Consider the following 19255-nt stretch of genomic DNA (forward strand, 5'->3'; position numbering starts at 1 on the left):
GACAGCCCCAGACATCCACACAGAAAACTACTTTCTAGCCTCGACAGCCCCAGACATCCACACAGAAAACTACTTTCTAGCCTCGACAGCCCCAGACATCCACACAGAAAACTACTTTCTGGCCTCGACAGCCCCAGACATCCACACAGAAAACTACTTTCTAGCCTCGACAGCCCCAGACATCCACACAGAAAACTACTTTCTGGCCTCGACAGCCCCAGACATCCACACAGAAAACTACTTTCTAGCCTCGACAGCCCCAGACATCCACACAGAAAACTACTTTCTAGCCTCGACAGCCCCATACATCCACACAGAAAACTACTTTCTGGCCTCGACAGCCCAGACATCCACACAGAAAACTACTTTCTGGCCTCGACAGCCCCATACATCCACACAGAAAACTACTTTCTGGCCTCGACAGCCCCATACATCCACACAGAAAACTACTTTCTGGCCTCGACAGCCCCAGACATCCACACAGAAAACTACTTTCTGGCCTCGACAGCCCCATACATCCACACAGAAAACTACTTTCTGTTCTCGACAGCCCCAGACATCCACACAGAAAACTACTTTCTGGCCTCGACAGCCCCATACATCCACACAGAAAACTACTTTCTGGCCTCGACAGCCCCATACATCCACACAGAAAACTACTTTCTGTTCTCGACAGCCCCAGACATCCACACAGAAAACTACTTTCTGGCCTCGACAGCCCCAGACAACCACACAGAAAACTACTTTCTGGCCTCGACAGCCCCAGACATCCACACAGAAAACTACTTTCTGGCCTCGACAGCCCCAGACATCCACACAGAAAACTACTTTCTAGCCTCGACACGGCCACGTCCGTCTCCACCGAGGACACCTTCACCGAGAGACGCTCCAGACACAGCTCTGTGGGGGGGGGGGCGGAAACGGATTTATTTAGCATGTAGTACAAAAAATAGACAATGACACATCAAAGAACAAAAATACAATGCAAGGAAGGGAAGAAGCCAGCTGGCTTATTTGGAATCCTTTCCTGTAGGAAGAGGTCATTGGTTTAAACAGATTAAAAGTCCATAAAGAACAGTAAAAAAGTCTTCAAGTTGGCAAAGGGGGGCAGCTGTGCAGTAAAGAAATAAAACCACACAGACTGCACAAAAAACGGAAATAAACAATACAACAACAACAAACACACAAAAGAAAATATAACGCATCAAAGTAAAACACAGAGAGGAAGAAATAAGATATTTCTTTAGATGTTTTTTTTTAATATTGGCAAGGATAATGAGGATTTAAGTGAAGCATCTAGGGAGTTCCATAAGCTACGGATAAGCGGTTGAAGATGGATGGATGGATTTCTTCTTCTGTTTTCTACATGAATATAACCACATTATAACCATATAAAATGAAATGGGAGTTAAATGCTGCAATTTGTAAAAAAGAAAAAAGGCAAAATATGACTCCTAACGTGGTTGAAGTGGGACTCATCAAATGTCCCTGGGACTCATTTCTAAAAGACCATCCCTGCATCCTGGGACTCATTTCTAAAAGACCGTCCCTGCATCCTGGGACTCATTTCTAAAAGACCATCCCTGCATCCTGGGACTCATTTCTAAAAGACCATCCCTGCATCCTGGGACTCATCTCTAAAAGACCATCCCTGCATCCTGGGACTCATTTCTAAAAAGACCATCCCTGCATCCTGGGACTCATTTCTAAAAGACCATCCCTGCATCCTGGGACTCATTACATTGAAAACCTAGAGGGTATGCGCGTGACATCATCATCAAACCAGGAAGTTATGCGGGGAAGCTTTACTGAGGGGCAAAAAACTACTTTCTGGCCTCGACAGCCCAGACATCCACACAAAAAACTACTTTCTGGCCTCGACAGCCCCAGACATCCACACAGAAAACTACTTTATGGCCTCGACAGCCCCAGACATCCACACAGAAAACTACTTTCTGGCCTCGACAGCCCCAGACATCCACACAGAAAACTACTTTCTAGCCTCGACAGCCCCAGACATCCACACAGAAAACTACTTTCTAGCCTCGACAGCCCATACATCCACACAGAAAACTACTTTCTGGCCTCGACAGCCCCAGACATCCACACAGAAAACTACTTTCTGGCCTCGACAGCCCCATACATCCACACAGAAAACTACTTTCTGGCCTCGACAGCCCCAGACATCCACACAGAAAACTACTTTCTAGCCTCGACAGCCCCATACATCCACACAGAAAACTACTTTCTGGCCTCGACAGCCCCAGACATCCACACAGAAAACTACTTTCTGGCCTCGACAGCCCCAGACATCCACACAGAAAACTATTTTCTGGCCTCGACAGCCCCAGACATCCACACAGAAAACTACTTTCTAGCCTCGACAGCCCCAGACATCCACACAGAAAACTACTTTCTGGCCTCGACAGCCCCAGACATCCACACAGAAAACTACTTTCTGGCCTCGACAGCCCCAGACATCCACACAGAAAACTACTTTCTGGCCTCGACAGCCCCAGACATCCACACAGAAAACTACTTTCTGGCCTCGACAGCCCCAGACATCCACACAGAAAACTACTTTCTGGCCTCGACAGCCCCAGACATCCACACAGAAAACTACTTTCTGGCCTCGACAGCCCCAGACATCCACACAGAAAACTACTTTCTGGCCTCGACAGCCCCAGACATCCACACAGAAAACTACTTTACAGCCCAGACATCCACACAGAAAACTACTTTCTGGCCTCGACAGCCCCAGACATCCACACAGAAAACTACTGTCTGGCCTCGACAGCCCCAGACATCCACACAGAAAACTACTTTCTGGCCTCGACAGCCCCAGACATCCACACAGAAAACTACTTTCTGGCCTCGACAGCCCAGACATCCACACAGAAAACTACTTTCTGGCCTCGACAGCCCCAGACATCCACACAGAAAACTCTGTCCCTACCAGGTATGGGTTTTGGAGCTCCATCCCTACCAGGTATGGGTTTTGGAGCTCCATCCCTACCAGGTATGGGTTCCGTCCCTACCAGGTATGGGTTCCATCCCTACCTGTGTCTCGCCGGCTCCTGGAGGCGCACTGCCTCCGCGGCCTGGCGTGGAGGGGGGGCGGCGGGGGGTGGGGCTGGTCGGGGCGCGGGTGGGGGGGCGTCATGGGGTGCAGCTCCACCGCCAGGGAGGTGAGCGTGGGACACGCCTCCAGGAGGACGGCCACGAAGGCGGCGTCCGTCACCAGCCCCACGCTCAGCTCGGACAGGACGCTGCCCCGCGCAGAGCACAGCTGGCGGAGGCAGGAGGCCAGGGTGGACAGCTCCTCGCTGTTGGGGATGGCTGGGGGATGGCACGCACGCGCACACACGCACACACACGCACACGCACACGCACACACACACGCACGCACACACACACAGAGTTGTTTTTGGCAGCAAATGTATAGATTTTAGTTTTAGTCATTAGTCTCTTGCATAGTTTTCATTTAGTCACCCGGAATGTCTCAGTGTTCTCAGTCTAGCTTTTAGTCGACTAAATATCATCAGATTTTTACTGGACTAAATCTACAGTTGATTCGGTCGACTAACATGTGTTAAGGCGGGCCTTGATCCCGTCGTAATGAGTGATTTTACACTTGCTGAAAATACTATTTAAAACACTTTAAACACAGATCTACAAGCACACAACATTTCAGAGTCGGGGACAACGTGAACACACCACTGACCACTCAGAGGGTCATAGGTCAGGGGTCACTCACAGAGGCCGTGCAGGCTGAGGGACCTCAGGCAGAGGGTTAGGGGTCAGGGGTCAGGACTCACAGACTGTGCTGCCAGACTATCAAAAAACCTGCGCACGTTGTCGGCTGCGCGCACCTTAAAAAACGGGTTTTTAGACAGCTGGTGGATAGGAAAAAAAGCTCCACTTCCGCGGACGACTTGTGCGACGGCCAGATTCCTGGAAGCGCTCTCCTCCGCGCAAGTCGTCCGCGGAAGTGGAGCTTTTTTTTCCATCCACCAGCTGTCTAAAAACCCGGTTTTTAAGCTGCGCGCAGCCGAAAACGTGCGCAGGTCTTTTGGATAGTCCGGCAGCACCTATTGGACGTGCAGGCTGAGCGACCTCAGGCAGAGGGGTCAGGGGTCAGGAGGTCATAGGTCAGGGACTCACAGAGGCCGTGCAGGCTGAGCGACCTCAGGCAGAGCCAGGTGGGCAGCAGCGGCGACAGCACGTCGATGACGCCGTGGCCGCACTCCGTCACCGTCAGCGAGCGGATGTTCCCGCGAGGACACGAGGTCTTCGCCGGGCCGCCGCCGCCCGAGCCCCCCGGGGGGGAGGGGGAGGAGGGGGGCGTGGTGGTGGTGGCGGTCTGCTGGCGGCGCTCCTTGTCGTCGGTCCTGTCGTCGTGGTGGCGGTGGGGGGGGTGGTGGTGGTGGGGGGCCTTCTGGGCGGCCGACAGCCGGGACCGTTTACGGGGGACCACGTTCTCCGCCTCCTGTGACGCCGCCTCGGGCTGCTCCGGGCCGGACTCGCCTAAGGACCACCGGGAAACTATTCATTAAACCCGTTCTGACCTGAGATCAGATTCTAAACATGTCTTCTACATCCTGACAGTTTTCCATTCTGACCTGAGATCAGATTCTAAACATGTCTTCTACATCCTGACAGTTTTCCATTCTGACCTGAGATCAGATTCTATAAAATGTCTTCTACATCCTGACAGTTTTCCATTCTGACCTGAGATCAGATTCTAAACATGTCTTGTACATCCTGACAGTTTTCCATTCTGACCTGAGATCAGATTCTAATAAATGTCTTCTACATCCTGACAGTTTTCCATTCTGACCTGAGATCAGATTCTATAAAATGTCTTCTACATCCTGACAGTTTTCCATTCTGACCTGAGATCAGATTCTAAACATGTCTTCTACATCCTGACAGTTTTCCATTCTGACCTGAGATCAGATTCTAAAAAAATGTCTTCTACATCCTGACAGTTTTCCATTCTGACCTGAGATCAGATTATATAAATGTCTTCTACATCCTGACAGTTTTCCATTCTGACCTGAGATCAGATTCTAAACATGTCTTCTACATCCTGACAGTTTTCCATTCTGACCTGAGATCAGATTCTAAAAAAATGTCTTCTACATCCTGACAGTTTTCCATTCTGACCTGAGATCAGATTCTACGAATGTCTTCTACATCCTGACTGTTTTCCATTCTGACCTGAGATCAGATTCTAAACATGTCTTCTACATCCCGACAGTTTTCCATTCTGACCTGAGATCAGATTCTAAAAAAATGTCTTCTACATCCTGACAGTTTTCCATTCTGACCTGAGATCAGATTCTACGAATGTCTTCTACATCCTGACTGTTTTCCATTCTGACCTGAGATCAGATTCTAAACATGTCTTCTACATCCCGACAGTTTTCCATTCTGACCTGAGATCAGATTCTATAAAATGTCTTCTACATCCTGACAGTTTTCCATTCTGACCTGAGATCAGATTCTAAAAAAATGTCTTCTACATCCTGACAGTTTTCCATTCTGACCTGAGATCAGATTCTACGAATGTCTTCTACATCCTGACTGTTTTCCATTCTGACCTGAGATCAGATTCTAAACATGTCTTCTACATCCCGACAGTTTTCCATTCTGACCTGAGATCAGATTCTATAAAATGTCTTCTACATCCTGACAGTTTTCCATTCTGACCTGAGATCAGATTCTATAAAATGTCTTCTACATCCTGACAGTTTTCCATTCTGACCTGAGATCAGATTCTAAAAAAAATTCTTCTACATCCTGACAGTTTTCATTCTGACCCGAGATCAGATTCTATAAAATGTCTTCTACATCCTGACAGTTTTCATTCTGACCTGAGATCAGATTCTAAACATGTCTTCTACATCCTGACAGTTTTTATTCTGACCTGAGATCAGATTCTAAACATGTCTTCTACATCCTGACAGTTTTCATTCTGACCTGAGATCAGATTCTAAAAAAATGTCTTCTACATCCTGACAGTTTTCCATTCTGACCTGAGATCAGATTCTATAAATGTCTTCTACATCCTGACAGTTTTCATTCTGACCTGAGATCAGATTCTAAACATGTCTTCTACATCCTGACAGTTTTCATTCTGACCTGAGATCAGATTCTAAAAAATGTCTTCTACATCCTGACAGTTTTCCATTCTGACCTGAGATCAGATTCTAAAAAAATGTCTTCTACATCCTGACAGTTTTCCATTCTGACCTGAGATCAGATTCTAAAAAATGTCTTCTACATCCTGACTGTTTTCCATTCTGACCTGAGATCAGATTCTATAAAATGTCTTCTACATCCTGACAGTTTTCATTCTGACCTGAGATCAGATTCTACGAATGTCTTCTACATCCTGACAGTTTTCCATTCTGACCTGAGATCAGATTCTAAAAAAATGTCTTCTACATCCTGACAGTTTTCCATTCTGACCCGAGATCAGATTAAAAAAAATGTCTTGTACATCCTGACAGTTTTCAATTCTGACCCGAGATCAGATTCTAAAAAATGTCTTCTACATCCTGACAGTTTTCATTCTGACCTGAGATCAGATTCTAAAAAAATGTCTTCTACATCCTGACAGTTTTCCATTCTGACCTGAGATCAGATTCTAAAAAATGTCTTCTACATCCTGACAGTTTTCCATTCTGTCCTGAGATCAGATTCTAAAAAATGTCTTCTACATCCTGACAGTTTTCTGAAAAAGCTATGTTTCTATGTCAGTCGTTCTTCAAATTGCCTCATAGAGAATATGTTTCCTCCGGTGAAAGAAAATCCCTTTCTGGCCAAAAAGTACCGTTTATACGTGGGGGGGCTCAGAGTGCGTCCACTAAGGAAAGTAGGCTTTCTAATGACACAACCCGGCTTTGTTTTGGCGAGTAGCAAAAACGTTCTTTTTATTTACGCTAAAGAGGAGAGGCTGGTCTGATCGTCCCATAGCCTTATACTGAAGCAGTAGAAGGCTATGGACCAGAGCTAAAGTTTATATATCAGTGGTGCTCAATTATTTCATGTCAGTGAGGGGGGTCACTTTGTAATATTATACTATTGGCTGTTTGCATTCTTTTTGGAAAAATATAAAAAGATACTCCTGTGGAAAGGGTTATATTACATATATTGACCCTATAAACAATTGAGTGTAATTTAGTATAATGTAAGGTTTTGTCCACTCAAATGGTAGCCTGGTTAATAAACCAGACCGAATCAGCCGTTGGCAAAAATAAATTGCCTCAAATGGTACCTCGTCAGATAATCCCCACATTTTCATAAATTATATTTGTACTTAATAATAATATAGCACCTTTCATGACATGAAATGCAGCTCAAAGTGCTTTACAGAGCAACGGTTCAAGACAGAAAAGAAAAGCAAGGTATAAAATAATAAAACATAAAAAATAAACATAGCAGTAATTCAATACAGTGATTAAAAGATCAATTAAAAGCAAGAGTGTAGAAGTAGGTCTTGAGCTGTGCTTTAAAAATGTCTACAGAGGCTGCCTGACGAAGGTACAGTGGGAGCTTGTTCCACGCAGTCGGCCCTTAGAAGCAAAAAAGCTGCTTCCCCGTATTTTGTATTGTTTATTTAGCTTTAGTCATATTTGAGTAATCTAAATTAACGTTTCAGTTTAGGTCTCGCCTGTGGAAAAGAAAAGCAGTCAACGAACATCTTTGGTCATTAGCTTCAGTTCACAAACGGGCAGATAATGTTTTTGTTGTAAATTAATGTCCCACTTCAGTGTTGGGCCAGAACTGCCAGCCAGAGATGACATCTGGCCCGGCAGTGACAATTACATATAGACCGATTCAGAAACGGGTCTCGTGGTCGCAGGCAACGCATTTCCTGTAAGTGGAGACGACATATCTGCGGTTTAAACCCTCTTCCACTACAGTGAACGGCAGAGTGACTGATGTTAGTCTGCCTCAAACGTTAATCTTTTACCTGCTTTTTACTAACACTAACATTACAAAGATGCTCCAGAACATCGAGATGAACCTGTGTAGTGTGTAGTTTATGGCTGCTCCAACAGTAGAGGCAACATTCAACTTTGGAGAGAAACTGAATGTAAAAGCAGCGAAAGGTCCTGAAAAATACACATAACGTCGCTCACTATAACGTCTTACCCAATCTTTCTGTTGTATGAACACAAGGCTGCTGTACGTTATATAGCTCATACTTTAAATGCTTAGTATGAGGAATACAGTACAGAAAGATTGGGTATTTGGATAAGACTGACGTTATCCAAACCACAGACTCTTCTCCCTTCTGGGAGGCGCTACAGAACTATTGGCTCCCGTACTAGTAGGCTCAGGAACAGCTTCTTTCCTGTTGCCGTCTCCCTGCTGAACTATGTATACATGTATAGTTCCACTCACCCCGGCCCCTAGGTGTAGTGTATATATAGTTCCACTCACCCCGGCCCCTGGTGTATGTCTGTATAGTTCCACTCACCCCCTTCCCTTGGTGTATGTCTGTATAGTTCCATTCACCCCCTTCCCCTGGTGTATGTCTGTATAGTTCCACTCACCCCTTCCCTTGGTGTAGTGTCTGTATAGTTCCACTCACCCCGGCCCCCTGGTGTATGTCTGTATAGTTCCACTCACCCCGGCCCCTTGGTGTACAGTATGTCTGTATAGTTCCACTCACCCCGGCCCCTTGGTGTATGTATGTACAGTTCCACTCACCCCGGCCCCCTGGTGTATGTCTGTATAGTTCCACTCACCCCGGCCCCTTGGTGTATGTATGTATAGTTCCACTCACCCCGGCCCCTGGTGTACAGTATGTCTGTATAGTTCCACTCACCCCGGCCCCTGATATAGTGTCTGTATAGTTCCACTCACCCCCGTGCGCGGTGCAGATGATGTGCAGCTTGTTCCCGCGGGCCGTGAGGACCCAGTGCACCACGGCGGGCTCCTGGTTGTGCAGGGCCAGCTCCGTGGCGGCGCCGTGGTCCAGCAGGCGGTGCAGGACGTACAGGACGTACTTGGAGAGGCGCTTGGAGGCGTTGAGCGGCTGCTTCACCTCCACGCGGCGCACGGTGCGCTCCAACACGCCCAGCAGGGCCTTCTGCTCTGTGGCCAGGCTGCACAGCCACCTGGACACCGGGAGAAAGAGACCCGTTAGCCTTGTGCTCTGTGGCCAGGCTGCACAGCCACCTGGACACCGGGAGAAAGAGACCCGTTAGAGCCTTCTGCTCTGTGGCCAGGCTGCACAGCCACCTGGACACCGGGAGAAAGAGACCCGTTAGCCTTCTGCTCTGTGGCCAGGCTGCACAGCCACCTGGATACCGGGAGAAAGAGACCAGTTAGCCTTCTGCTCTGTGGCCAGGCTGCACAGCCACCTGGATACCGGGAGAAAGAGACCAGTTAGCCTTCTGCTCTGTGGCCAGGCTGCACAGCCACCTGGACACCGGGAGAAAGAGACCTGTTAGCCTTCTGCTCTGTGGCCAGGCTGCACAGCCACCTGGACACCGGGAGAAAGAGACCCGTTAGAGCCTTCTGCTCTGTGGCCAGGCTGCACAGCCACCTGGACACCGGGAGAAAGAGACCCGTTAGAGCCTTCTGCTCTGTGGCCAGGCTGCACAGCCACCTGGACACCGGGAGAAAGAGACCCGTTAGAGCCTTCTGCTCTGTGGCCAGGCTGCACAGCCACCTGGACACCGGGAGAAAGAGACCCGTTAGAGCCTTCTGCTCTGTGGCCAGGCTGCACAGCCACCTGGACACCGGGAGAAAGAGACCCGTTAGAGCCTTCTGCTCTGTGGCCAGGCTGCACAGCCACCTGGACACCGGGAGAAAGAGACCCGTTAGCCTTCTGCTCTGTGGCCAGGCTGCACAGCCACCTGGACACCAGGAGAAAGAGACCCGTTAGAGCCTTCTGCTCTGTGGCCAGGCTGCACAGCCACCTGGACACCGGGAGAAAGAGACCTGTTAGCCTTCTGCTCTGTGGCCAGGCTGCACAGCCACCTGGACACCGGGAGAAAGAGACCCGTTCAGGACGGGTCACGAACCCCTTTTGGACTGAGGTCGATAAAAGAAAAGGATTCTAAATCCTAATTTTTGTCTTAAAGGAGTATTCCATGCTAGAAGGCTTTCTTACCTTTCTTTGTAGTTGTGTTGTGTTGTGCTAATTCGCTTATTTCCATCTAAATAAGTAGTAAAGTGTGCCGCTTGGGATATTATTTACATTATGAAGAGAGGATATATACAAAGAAATAATAATTTTGAGCGATGGAAATAAGTGAATTAGCACAACACATCAATGCAATTCATTTAGGGCTTATGGTAGGGGAAATAGCCAATAAGGAGCTTTTGCACAAAATAACACCTGGACCTCTTTGGTGGGGACGTAACAACTACAAATAACACCTGGACCTCTTTGGTGGGGACGTAACAACTACAAATAACACCTGGACCTCTTTGGTGGGGACGTAACAACTACAAATAACACCTGGACCTCTTTGGTGGGGACGTAACAACTACAAATAACACCTGGACCTTTTTGGTGGGGACGTAACAACTACAAATAACACCTGGACCTCTTTGGTGGGGACGTAACAACTACAAATAACACCTGGACCTTTTTGGTGGGGACGTAACAACTACAAATAACACCTGGACCTCTTTGGTGGGGACGTAACAACTACAAATAACACCTGGACCTCTTTGGTGGGGACGTAACAACTACAAATAACACCTGGACCTCTTTGGTGGGGACGTAACAACTACAAATAACACATGGACCTTTTTGGTGGGGACGTAACAACTACAAATAACACCTGGACCTCTTTGGTGGGGACGTAACAACTACAAATAACACCTGGACCTCTTTGGTGGGGACGTAACAACTACAAATAACACCTGGACCTCTTTGGTGGGGACGTAACAACTACAAATAACACCTGGACCTTTTTGGTGGGGACGTAACAACTACAAATAACACCTGGACCTCTTTGGTGGGGACGTAACAACTACAAATAACACCTGGACCTTTTTGGTGGGGACGTAACAACTACAAATAACACCTGGACCTCTTTGGTGGGGACGTAACAACTACAAATAACACCTGGACCTTTTTGGTGGGGACGTAACAACTACAAATAACACCTGGACCTCTTTGGTGGGGACGTAACAACTACAAATAACACCTGGACCTCTTTGGTGGGGACGTAACAACTACAAATAACACCTGGACCTCTTTGGTGGGGACGTAACAACTACAAATAACACCTGGACCTCTTTGGTGGGGACGTAACAACTACAAATAACACCTGGACCTCTTTGGTGGGGACGTAACAACTACAAATAACACCTGGACCTCTTTGGTGGGGACGTAACAACTACAAATAACACCTGGACCTCTTTGGTGGGGACGTAACAACTACAAATAACACCTGGACCTCTTTGGTGGGGACGTAACAACTACAAATAACACCTGGACCTCTCTGGTGGGGACGTAACAACTACAAATAAAGGGAAGAAAGCTTTCTAGCATGGAATTCTCCCATTCTTGACATTTTTCATGTCAAGGACCCCCAGAATTATCTCCATTGGGCCACGGACCCCCCATCTCAAAATATGTAGTTCCAGGGACCCCCCCAGAAGCCAATATTTTATTTAAAAAATGTTGGCAGACCTACAAGCTCTAGGTTTTCTACTGTACTTTTTCCAGTTTTTCATGTGTATATGAGGTGACAGTACTTCATTAGACACCCTGGAGTTGTTTTATGTGCAATGGTGTATTAACTTTGTATTTAGGGTTTCTTCCTGGAGGCTGAACCCTTGACAGTCAAACGGGCCAATGAAGTAAACAGTAATATCTAGGGATGCACCGAAAAGGGAAATTCTTGGCCGAAACCGAATACCGAATATAGGAAACAGTTGGCCGAAAACCGAATATCCGAATATGATTCATATTATATATCTTTTTTCCTACCATTGCTGTCATGGCCGTACCTTAAAGCTACCTGGTTTATGGCAAAATAAATGGTTATGGCAAAACCTCACTTAAATAATAATCACTATTATGGGTCCATAAAACATGTATTCAGCTCTTTTGAATGCATTAATTGCATACACTATTCTGTGATATATTTTCTGCCTATTCGGGGCCGAAACCGAATAGGCCGAAAATGCAATTTTATTTTAGCCATTTTCTGCCGAATATGTTCTGCGGCCGAATATTCGGTGCATCACTAGTAATATAGTTAATATAGTAATATAGGCTAACGATAATTAGTACCCGGCCGGCAGAACATAGGGATGACCCCCCCCCCGTGTGAGCCCATGTGACCTGCGTAACCCATTCTGACCGGGCACCCATTTTGGTGTCGGCATCATGTCGTGCTTTAGCTATTGAAAAATAGCAGATCTACAAGCTCATATCGCGCCACCGAGTGGCGCGATACGAGCTTGTAGGTCTGCTATTTTTGAAAAATCGAAGACACTTTTAGAATCTGATCTCAGGTCAGAATGGGTTAAAAATGTAACTGTCAGGATGTAATAGACATTTTTAGAATCTGATCTCAGGTCAGAATGGGATAAGCATACCTGGCTGGTCGGACGTGGAAGCACTTGAGATATTTGGCCATGACGAGGAACAGGGAGCTGATGTCGGCGTTGGGGAAGTGTTTGATGATGCCTTTGTTCTTGAAGCCGTAGAACACCAGGCGGAACAGTTTGTCCATGGCCTCCTCTTTGCACTCCTCCTCCGAGTGGATGTCTACGGCCTGGGGGGGAGAGGACACAGGACACCTTAGGACATGTCTACAGCCTGGAGGACAGGGGGGACACAGGACACATGTCTACGGCCTGGGGGAGAGGGGGGACACAGGACACCTTAGGACATGTCTACGGCCTGGGGGAGAGGACACAGGACACCTTAGGACATGTCTACAGCCTGGGGGAGAGGACACAGGACACCTTAGGACATGTCTACGGCCTGGGGGGGGAGAGGGACACAGGACACCTTAGGACATGTCTACAGCCTGGGGGACAGGGGGGACACAGGACACCTTAGGACATGTCTACAGCCTGGGGGGGACAGGGGGGACACAGGACACCTTAGGACATGTCTACGGCCTGGGGGGGACAGGGGGGGACACAGGACACCTTAGGACATGTCTACAGCCTGGGGGAGAGGACACAGGACACCTTAGGACATGTCTACGGCCTGGGGGACAGGGGGGACACAGGACACCTTAGGACATGTCTACAGCCTGGGGGAGAGGGGGGACACAGGACACCTTAGGACATGTCTACGGCCTGGGGGGGAGGAGGGACACAGGACACCTTAGGACATGTCTACGGCCTGGGGGGGGAGGACACAGGACACCTTAGGACATGTCTACAGCCTGGGGGGACACAGGACACCTTAGGACATGTCTACGGCCTGGGGGGGACAGGGGGGACACAGGACACCTTAGGACATGTCTACAGCCTGGGGGGACACAGGACACCTTAGGACATGTCTACGGCCTGGGGGGGACAGGGGGGACACAGGACACCTTAGGACATGTCTAGGGCCTGGGGGGGACAGGGGGGACACAGGACACCTTAGGACATGTCTACAGCCTGGGGGACAGGGGGGACACAGGACACCTTAGGACATGTCTACAGCCTGGGGGACAGGGGGGACACAGGACACCTTAGGACATGTCTACGGCCTGGGGGGGACAGGGGGGACACAGGACACCTTAGGACATGTCTACGGCCTGGGGGGGAGAGGGACACAGGACACCTTAGGACATGTCTACGGCCTGGGGGGGAGAGGGACACAGGACACCTTAGGACATGTCTACGGCCTGGGGGACAGGGGGGACACAGGACACCTTAGGACATGTCTACAGCCTGGGGGGGAGAGGGACACAGGACACCTTAGGACATGTCTACGGCCTGGGGGACAGGGGGGACACAGGACACCTTAGGACATGTCTACGGCCTGGGGGACAGGGGGGACACAGGACACCTTAGGACATGTCTACAGCCTGGGGGACAGGGGGGACACAGGACACCTTAGGACATGTCTACGGCCTGGGGGACAGGGGGGACACAGGACACCTTAGGACATGTCTACAGCCTGGGGGGGAGAGGGACACAGGACACCTTAGGACATGTCTACGGCCTGGGGGACAGGGGGGACACAGGACACCTTAGGACATGTCTACAGCCTGGGGGACAGGGGGGACACAGGACACCTTAGGACATGTCTACGGCCTGGGGGACAGGGGGGACACAGGACACCTTAGGACATGTCTACAGCCTGGGGGGGAGAGGGACACAGGACACCTTAGGACATGTCTACGGCCTGGGGGGGGGAGGGACACAGGACACCTTAGGACATGTCTACAGCCTGGGGGACAGGGGGTCACAGGACACCTTAGGACATGTCTACAGCCTGGGGGGGAGAGGGACACAGGACACCTTAGGACATGTCTACGGCCTGGGGGACAGGGGGGACACAGGACACCTTAGGACATGTCTACGGCCTGGGGGGGAGAGGACACAGGACACCTTAGGACATGTCTACAGCCTGGGGGGGAGAGGGACACAGGACACCTTAGGACATGTCTACAGCCTGGGGGGGAGAGGGACACAGGACACCTTAGGACATGTCTACGGCCTGGGGGGGAGAGGGACAGGACACCTTAGGACATGTCTACAGCCTGGGGGAGAGGGACACAGGACACCTTAGGACATGTCTACAGCCTGGGGGGGAGAGGACACAGGACACCTTAGGACATGTCTACAGCCTGGGGGACAGGGGGGACACAGGACACCTTAGGACATGTCTACGGCCTGGGGGGGACAGGGGGGACACAGGACACCTTAGGACATGTCTACGGCCTGGGGGACAGGGGGGACACAGGACACCTTAGGACATGTCTACAGCCTGGGGGGACACAGGACACCTTAGGACATGTCTACAGCCTGGGGGACAGGGGGGACACAGGACACCTTAGGACATGTCTACGGCCTGGGGGGGAGAGGGACACAGGACACCTTAAGACATGTCTACAGCCTGGGGGGGACAGGAGGGACACAGGACACCTTAGGACATGTCTACGGCCTGGGGGGGAGGAGGGACACAGGACACCTTAGGACATGTCTACAGCCTGGGGGACAGGGGGGACACAGGACACCTTAGGACATGTCTACAGCCTGGGACACAGGAGGGACACAGGACACCTTAGGACATGTCTACAGCCTGGGGGACAGGGGGGACACAGGACACCTTAGGACATGTCTACAGCCTGGGGGGGAGAGGGACACAGGACACCTTAGGACATGTCTACAGCCTGGGGGAGAGGACACAGGACACCTTAGGACATGTCTACAGCCTGGGGGAGAGGACACAGGACACCTTAGGACATGTCTACAGCCTGGGGGAGAGAGGACACAGGACACCTTAGGACATGTCTACGGCCTGGGGGGGAGAGGAGGGACACAGGACACCTTAGGACATGTCTACAGCCTGGGGGGGAGAGGAGGGACACAGGACACCTTAGGACATGTCTACAGCCTGGGGGGGAGAGGGACACAGGACACCTTAGGACATGTCTACAGCCTGGGGGAGAGGACACAGGACACCTTAGGACATGTCTACAGCCTGGGGGACAGGAGGGACACAGGACACCTTAGGACATGTCTACGGCCTGGGGGAGAGGGGGGACACAGGACACCTTAGGACATGTCTACGGCCTGGGGGGGAGAGGGACACAGGACACCTTAGGACATGTCTACAGCCTGGGGGACAGGGGGGACACAGGACACCTTAGGACATGTCTACGGCCTGGAGGACAGGGGGGACACAGGACACCTTAGGACATGTCTACAGCCTGGGGGGGAGAGGAGGGACACAGGACACCTTAGGACATGTCTACAGCCTGGGGGGGAGAGGAGGGACACAGGACACCTTAGGACATGTCTACGGCCTGGGGGACAGGGGGGACACAGGACACCTTAGGACATGTCTACAGCCTGGGGGGGAGAGGGACACAGGACACCTTAGGACATGTCTACGGCCTGGGGGAGAGGGACACAGGACACCTTAGGACATGTCTACAGCCTGGGGGGGAGAGGGACACAGGACACCTTAGGACATGTCTACAGCCTGGGGGACAGGAGGGACACAGGACACCTTAGGACATGTCTACAGCCTGGGGGGGAGAGGGACACAGGACACCTTAGGACATGTCTACGGCCTGGGGGGGACAGGGGGGACACAGGACACCTTAGGACATGTCTACAGCCTGGGGGGGACAGGGGGGACACAGGACACCTTAGGACATGTCTACGGCCTGGGGGGGAGAGGACACAGGACACCTTAGGACATGTCTACAGCCTGGGGGGGAGAGGGACACAGGACACCTTAGGACATGTCTACAGCCTGGGGGGGAGAGGGACACAGGACACCTTAGGACATGTCTACAGCCTGGGGGGGACAGGGGGGACACAGGACACCTTAGGACATGTCTACGGCCTGGGGGGGAGAGGACACAGGACACCTTAGGACATGTCTACAGCCTGGGGGGGAGAGGGACACAGGACACCTTAGGACATGTCTACAGCCTGGGGGACAGGGGGGACACAGGACACCTTAGGACATGTCTACGGCCTGGGGGACAGGGGGGACACAGGACACCTTAGGACATGTCTACAGCCTGGGGGGGAGAGGGACACAGGACACCTTAGGACATGTCTACAGCCTGGGGGAGAGGACACAGGACACCTTAGGACATGTCTACGGCCTGGGGGGACACAGGACACCTTAGGACATGTCTACGGCCTGGGGGAGAGGGGGGACACAGGACACCTTAGGACATGTCTACGGCCTGGGGGAGAGGGGGGACACAGGACGGTAAGAGACTCACCGCTCGGCGCTCACCCAAACACACCTCTGTTTTTACTAAAACTACAACATGACGTCACTGAGCCGCGGTGATAAGAGACTCACCCAAACACACCTCTCTGTTTTTACTAAAACTACAACATGACGTCACTGAGCCGCGGTGGTAAGAGACTCACCCAAACACATCTCTCTGTTTTTACTAAAACTACAACATGACGTCACTGAGCCGCGGTGGTAAGAGACTCACCTCTCACCCCAAACACATCTCTCTGTTTTTACTAAAACTACAACATGATGTCACTGAGCCGCGGTGGTAAGAGACTCACCTCTCACCCCAAACACATCTCTCTGTTTTTACTAAAACTACAACATGACGTCACTGAGCCGCGGTGGTAAGAGACTCACCTCTCACCCCAAACACATCTCTCTGTTTTTACTAAAACTACAACATGACGTCACTGAGCCGCGGTGATAAGAGACTCACCGCTCACCCCAAACACATCTCTCTGTTTTTACTAAAACTACAACATGACGTCACTGAGCCGCGGTGGTAAGAGACTCACCTCTCACCCAAACACATCTGTTTTTACTAACCACCATTTCGGTGGTAAATGGTGCATTTATATAGCGCCTTTATCCAAGGCCCTTTACATAGATTGTGCATTACATTCACCCATCACATTCACCCATTCACACACCGATGGCGGTGGAAACCATGCAAGGCACCAACCAGCACATCAGGAGCAATCAGGGGTTCAGTGTCTTGCTCAAGGACACTTTGACACTAACTCCGGGGGAGCCCACAGGGTTCGAACTGGCAACATTACTGTCCAGACACTTTACCCCTAAAACAGTACGCTCTGTTGTCTTGTAATGTATTTTTATTGTTAATCATCTCTGTCCCGTCAAAATAAACAAAGTAACTAAAATATGTTCAAACGTTCGACACACGTCCATTATTCACAATCGGTTTGAAATATGGGTGAAAATAGTAGATTACATAAAGATCACAGCCTTGCAGATGGACTGTGTTGTTCTGCTAGATAGAGCAGGATACTTACGTAATGCGGCCCCCAGACGTACTTACGTAATGCGGCCCCCAGACGTACTTACGTAATGCGGCCCCCAGACGTACTTACGTAATGCGGCCCCCAGACGTACTTACGTAATGCGGCCCCCAGACATCCTGCCCCCAGACGTCCTGCCCCCAGACGTCCTGCCCCCAGACGTCCTGCCCCCAGACGTCCTGCCCCCAGACGTACGGCCCCCAGACGTACTTACGTAATGCGGCCCCCAGACGTACGGCCCCCAGACGTACGGCCCCCAGACGTACTTACGTAATGCGGCCCCCAGACGTCCTGCCCCCAGACGTACGGCCCCCAGACGTACTTACGTAATGCGGCCCCCAGACGTCCTGCAGGATCGTGACCCAGGCCAAGTAGGTGGAGATTCCTACAGGATGCCACAGGAAGACAAACCAAGACGTTCACAATCGTAATTGGCCGGCGACCCCCATCTGAAAATACGTTGTTCCAGGGACCCCCCAGAAGCAAAGATCTGAGTTAAAAACGTTCCCTCTGAAAGAACATATATTCAAAGATTTGCGCCACATTTTAACGATTTTTCAAAAATAGCAGATCTACTGTACTGTGCTCATAGCACGGCACCCGGTGCCGCGCTATGAGCTTGTAGATCTGCTATTTTTCAATAGCTAAAGTATAACATAACGTTTGCTTAAAACACCAAAAAGGGTTCCCGCCCAGAATGGGAACTTAAAACAACTTAGCTCCCTCACAGCAGGGAAAAAAGAAAAAACAAACACATGGGAGTTTTGTTCATATTGACACCGGTGGATGTCTTTAGCTTACAGAGACAAAGAGGGGAGTATTGTTCATATTGACAGCGGTGGATGTCTTTAGTTTACAGAGACAAAGAGGGGAGTATTGTTCATATTGACAGCGGTGGATGTCTTTAGTTTACAGAGACAAAGAGGGGAGTATTGTTCATATTGACACCGGTGGATGTCTTTAGTTTACAGAGACAAAGAGGGGAGTATTGTTCATATTGACAGCGGTGGATGTCTTTAGTTTACAGAGACAAAGAGGGGAGTATTGTTCATATTGACAGCGGTGGATGTCTTTAGTTTACAGAGACAAAGAGGGGAGTATTGTTCATATTGACACCGGTGGATGTCTTTAGCTTACAGAGACAAAGAGGGGAGTATTGTTCATATTGACAGCGGTGGATGTCTTTAGTTTACAGAGACAAAGCGGGGAGTATTGTTCATATTGACAGCGGTGGATGTCTTTAGTTTACAGAGACAAAGAGGGGAGTATTGTTCATATTGACACCGGTGGATGTCTTTAG

General features: G+C 50.2%; 1 protein-coding gene across 3 annotated transcripts in view; it reads right to left on the reverse strand.

Moving 5' to 3' along the window:
• LOC310878249 (uncharacterized protein) overlaps positions 1–19255 on the reverse strand; it is a 50010-nt gene that overhangs the window by 10157 nt on the left and 20598 nt on the right. For all 3 annotated transcript variants that reach the window (XM_083792470.1, XM_083792469.1, XM_083792471.1), the window contains 5 exons: positions 18282–18340; positions 12589–12767; positions 8884–9137; positions 4165–4527; positions 3061–3339 (listed from right to left, as the gene is read on the reverse strand). In XM_083792470.1, coding sequence (XP_083648596.1) covers positions 3061–3339; positions 4165–4527; positions 8884–9137; positions 12589–12767; positions 18282–18340 — 1134 coding nt within the window. The remainder of the gene's footprint in view (positions 1–3060; positions 3340–4164; positions 4528–8883; positions 9138–12588; positions 12768–18281; positions 18341–19255) is intronic.

Source organism: Protomyctophum parallelum (assembly GCF_964188405.1).
Source record: "Protomyctophum parallelum genome assembly, chromosome: 20".
Classification (NCBI taxonomy): Eukaryota; Metazoa; Chordata; class Actinopteri; order Myctophiformes; family Myctophidae; genus Protomyctophum; species Protomyctophum parallelum.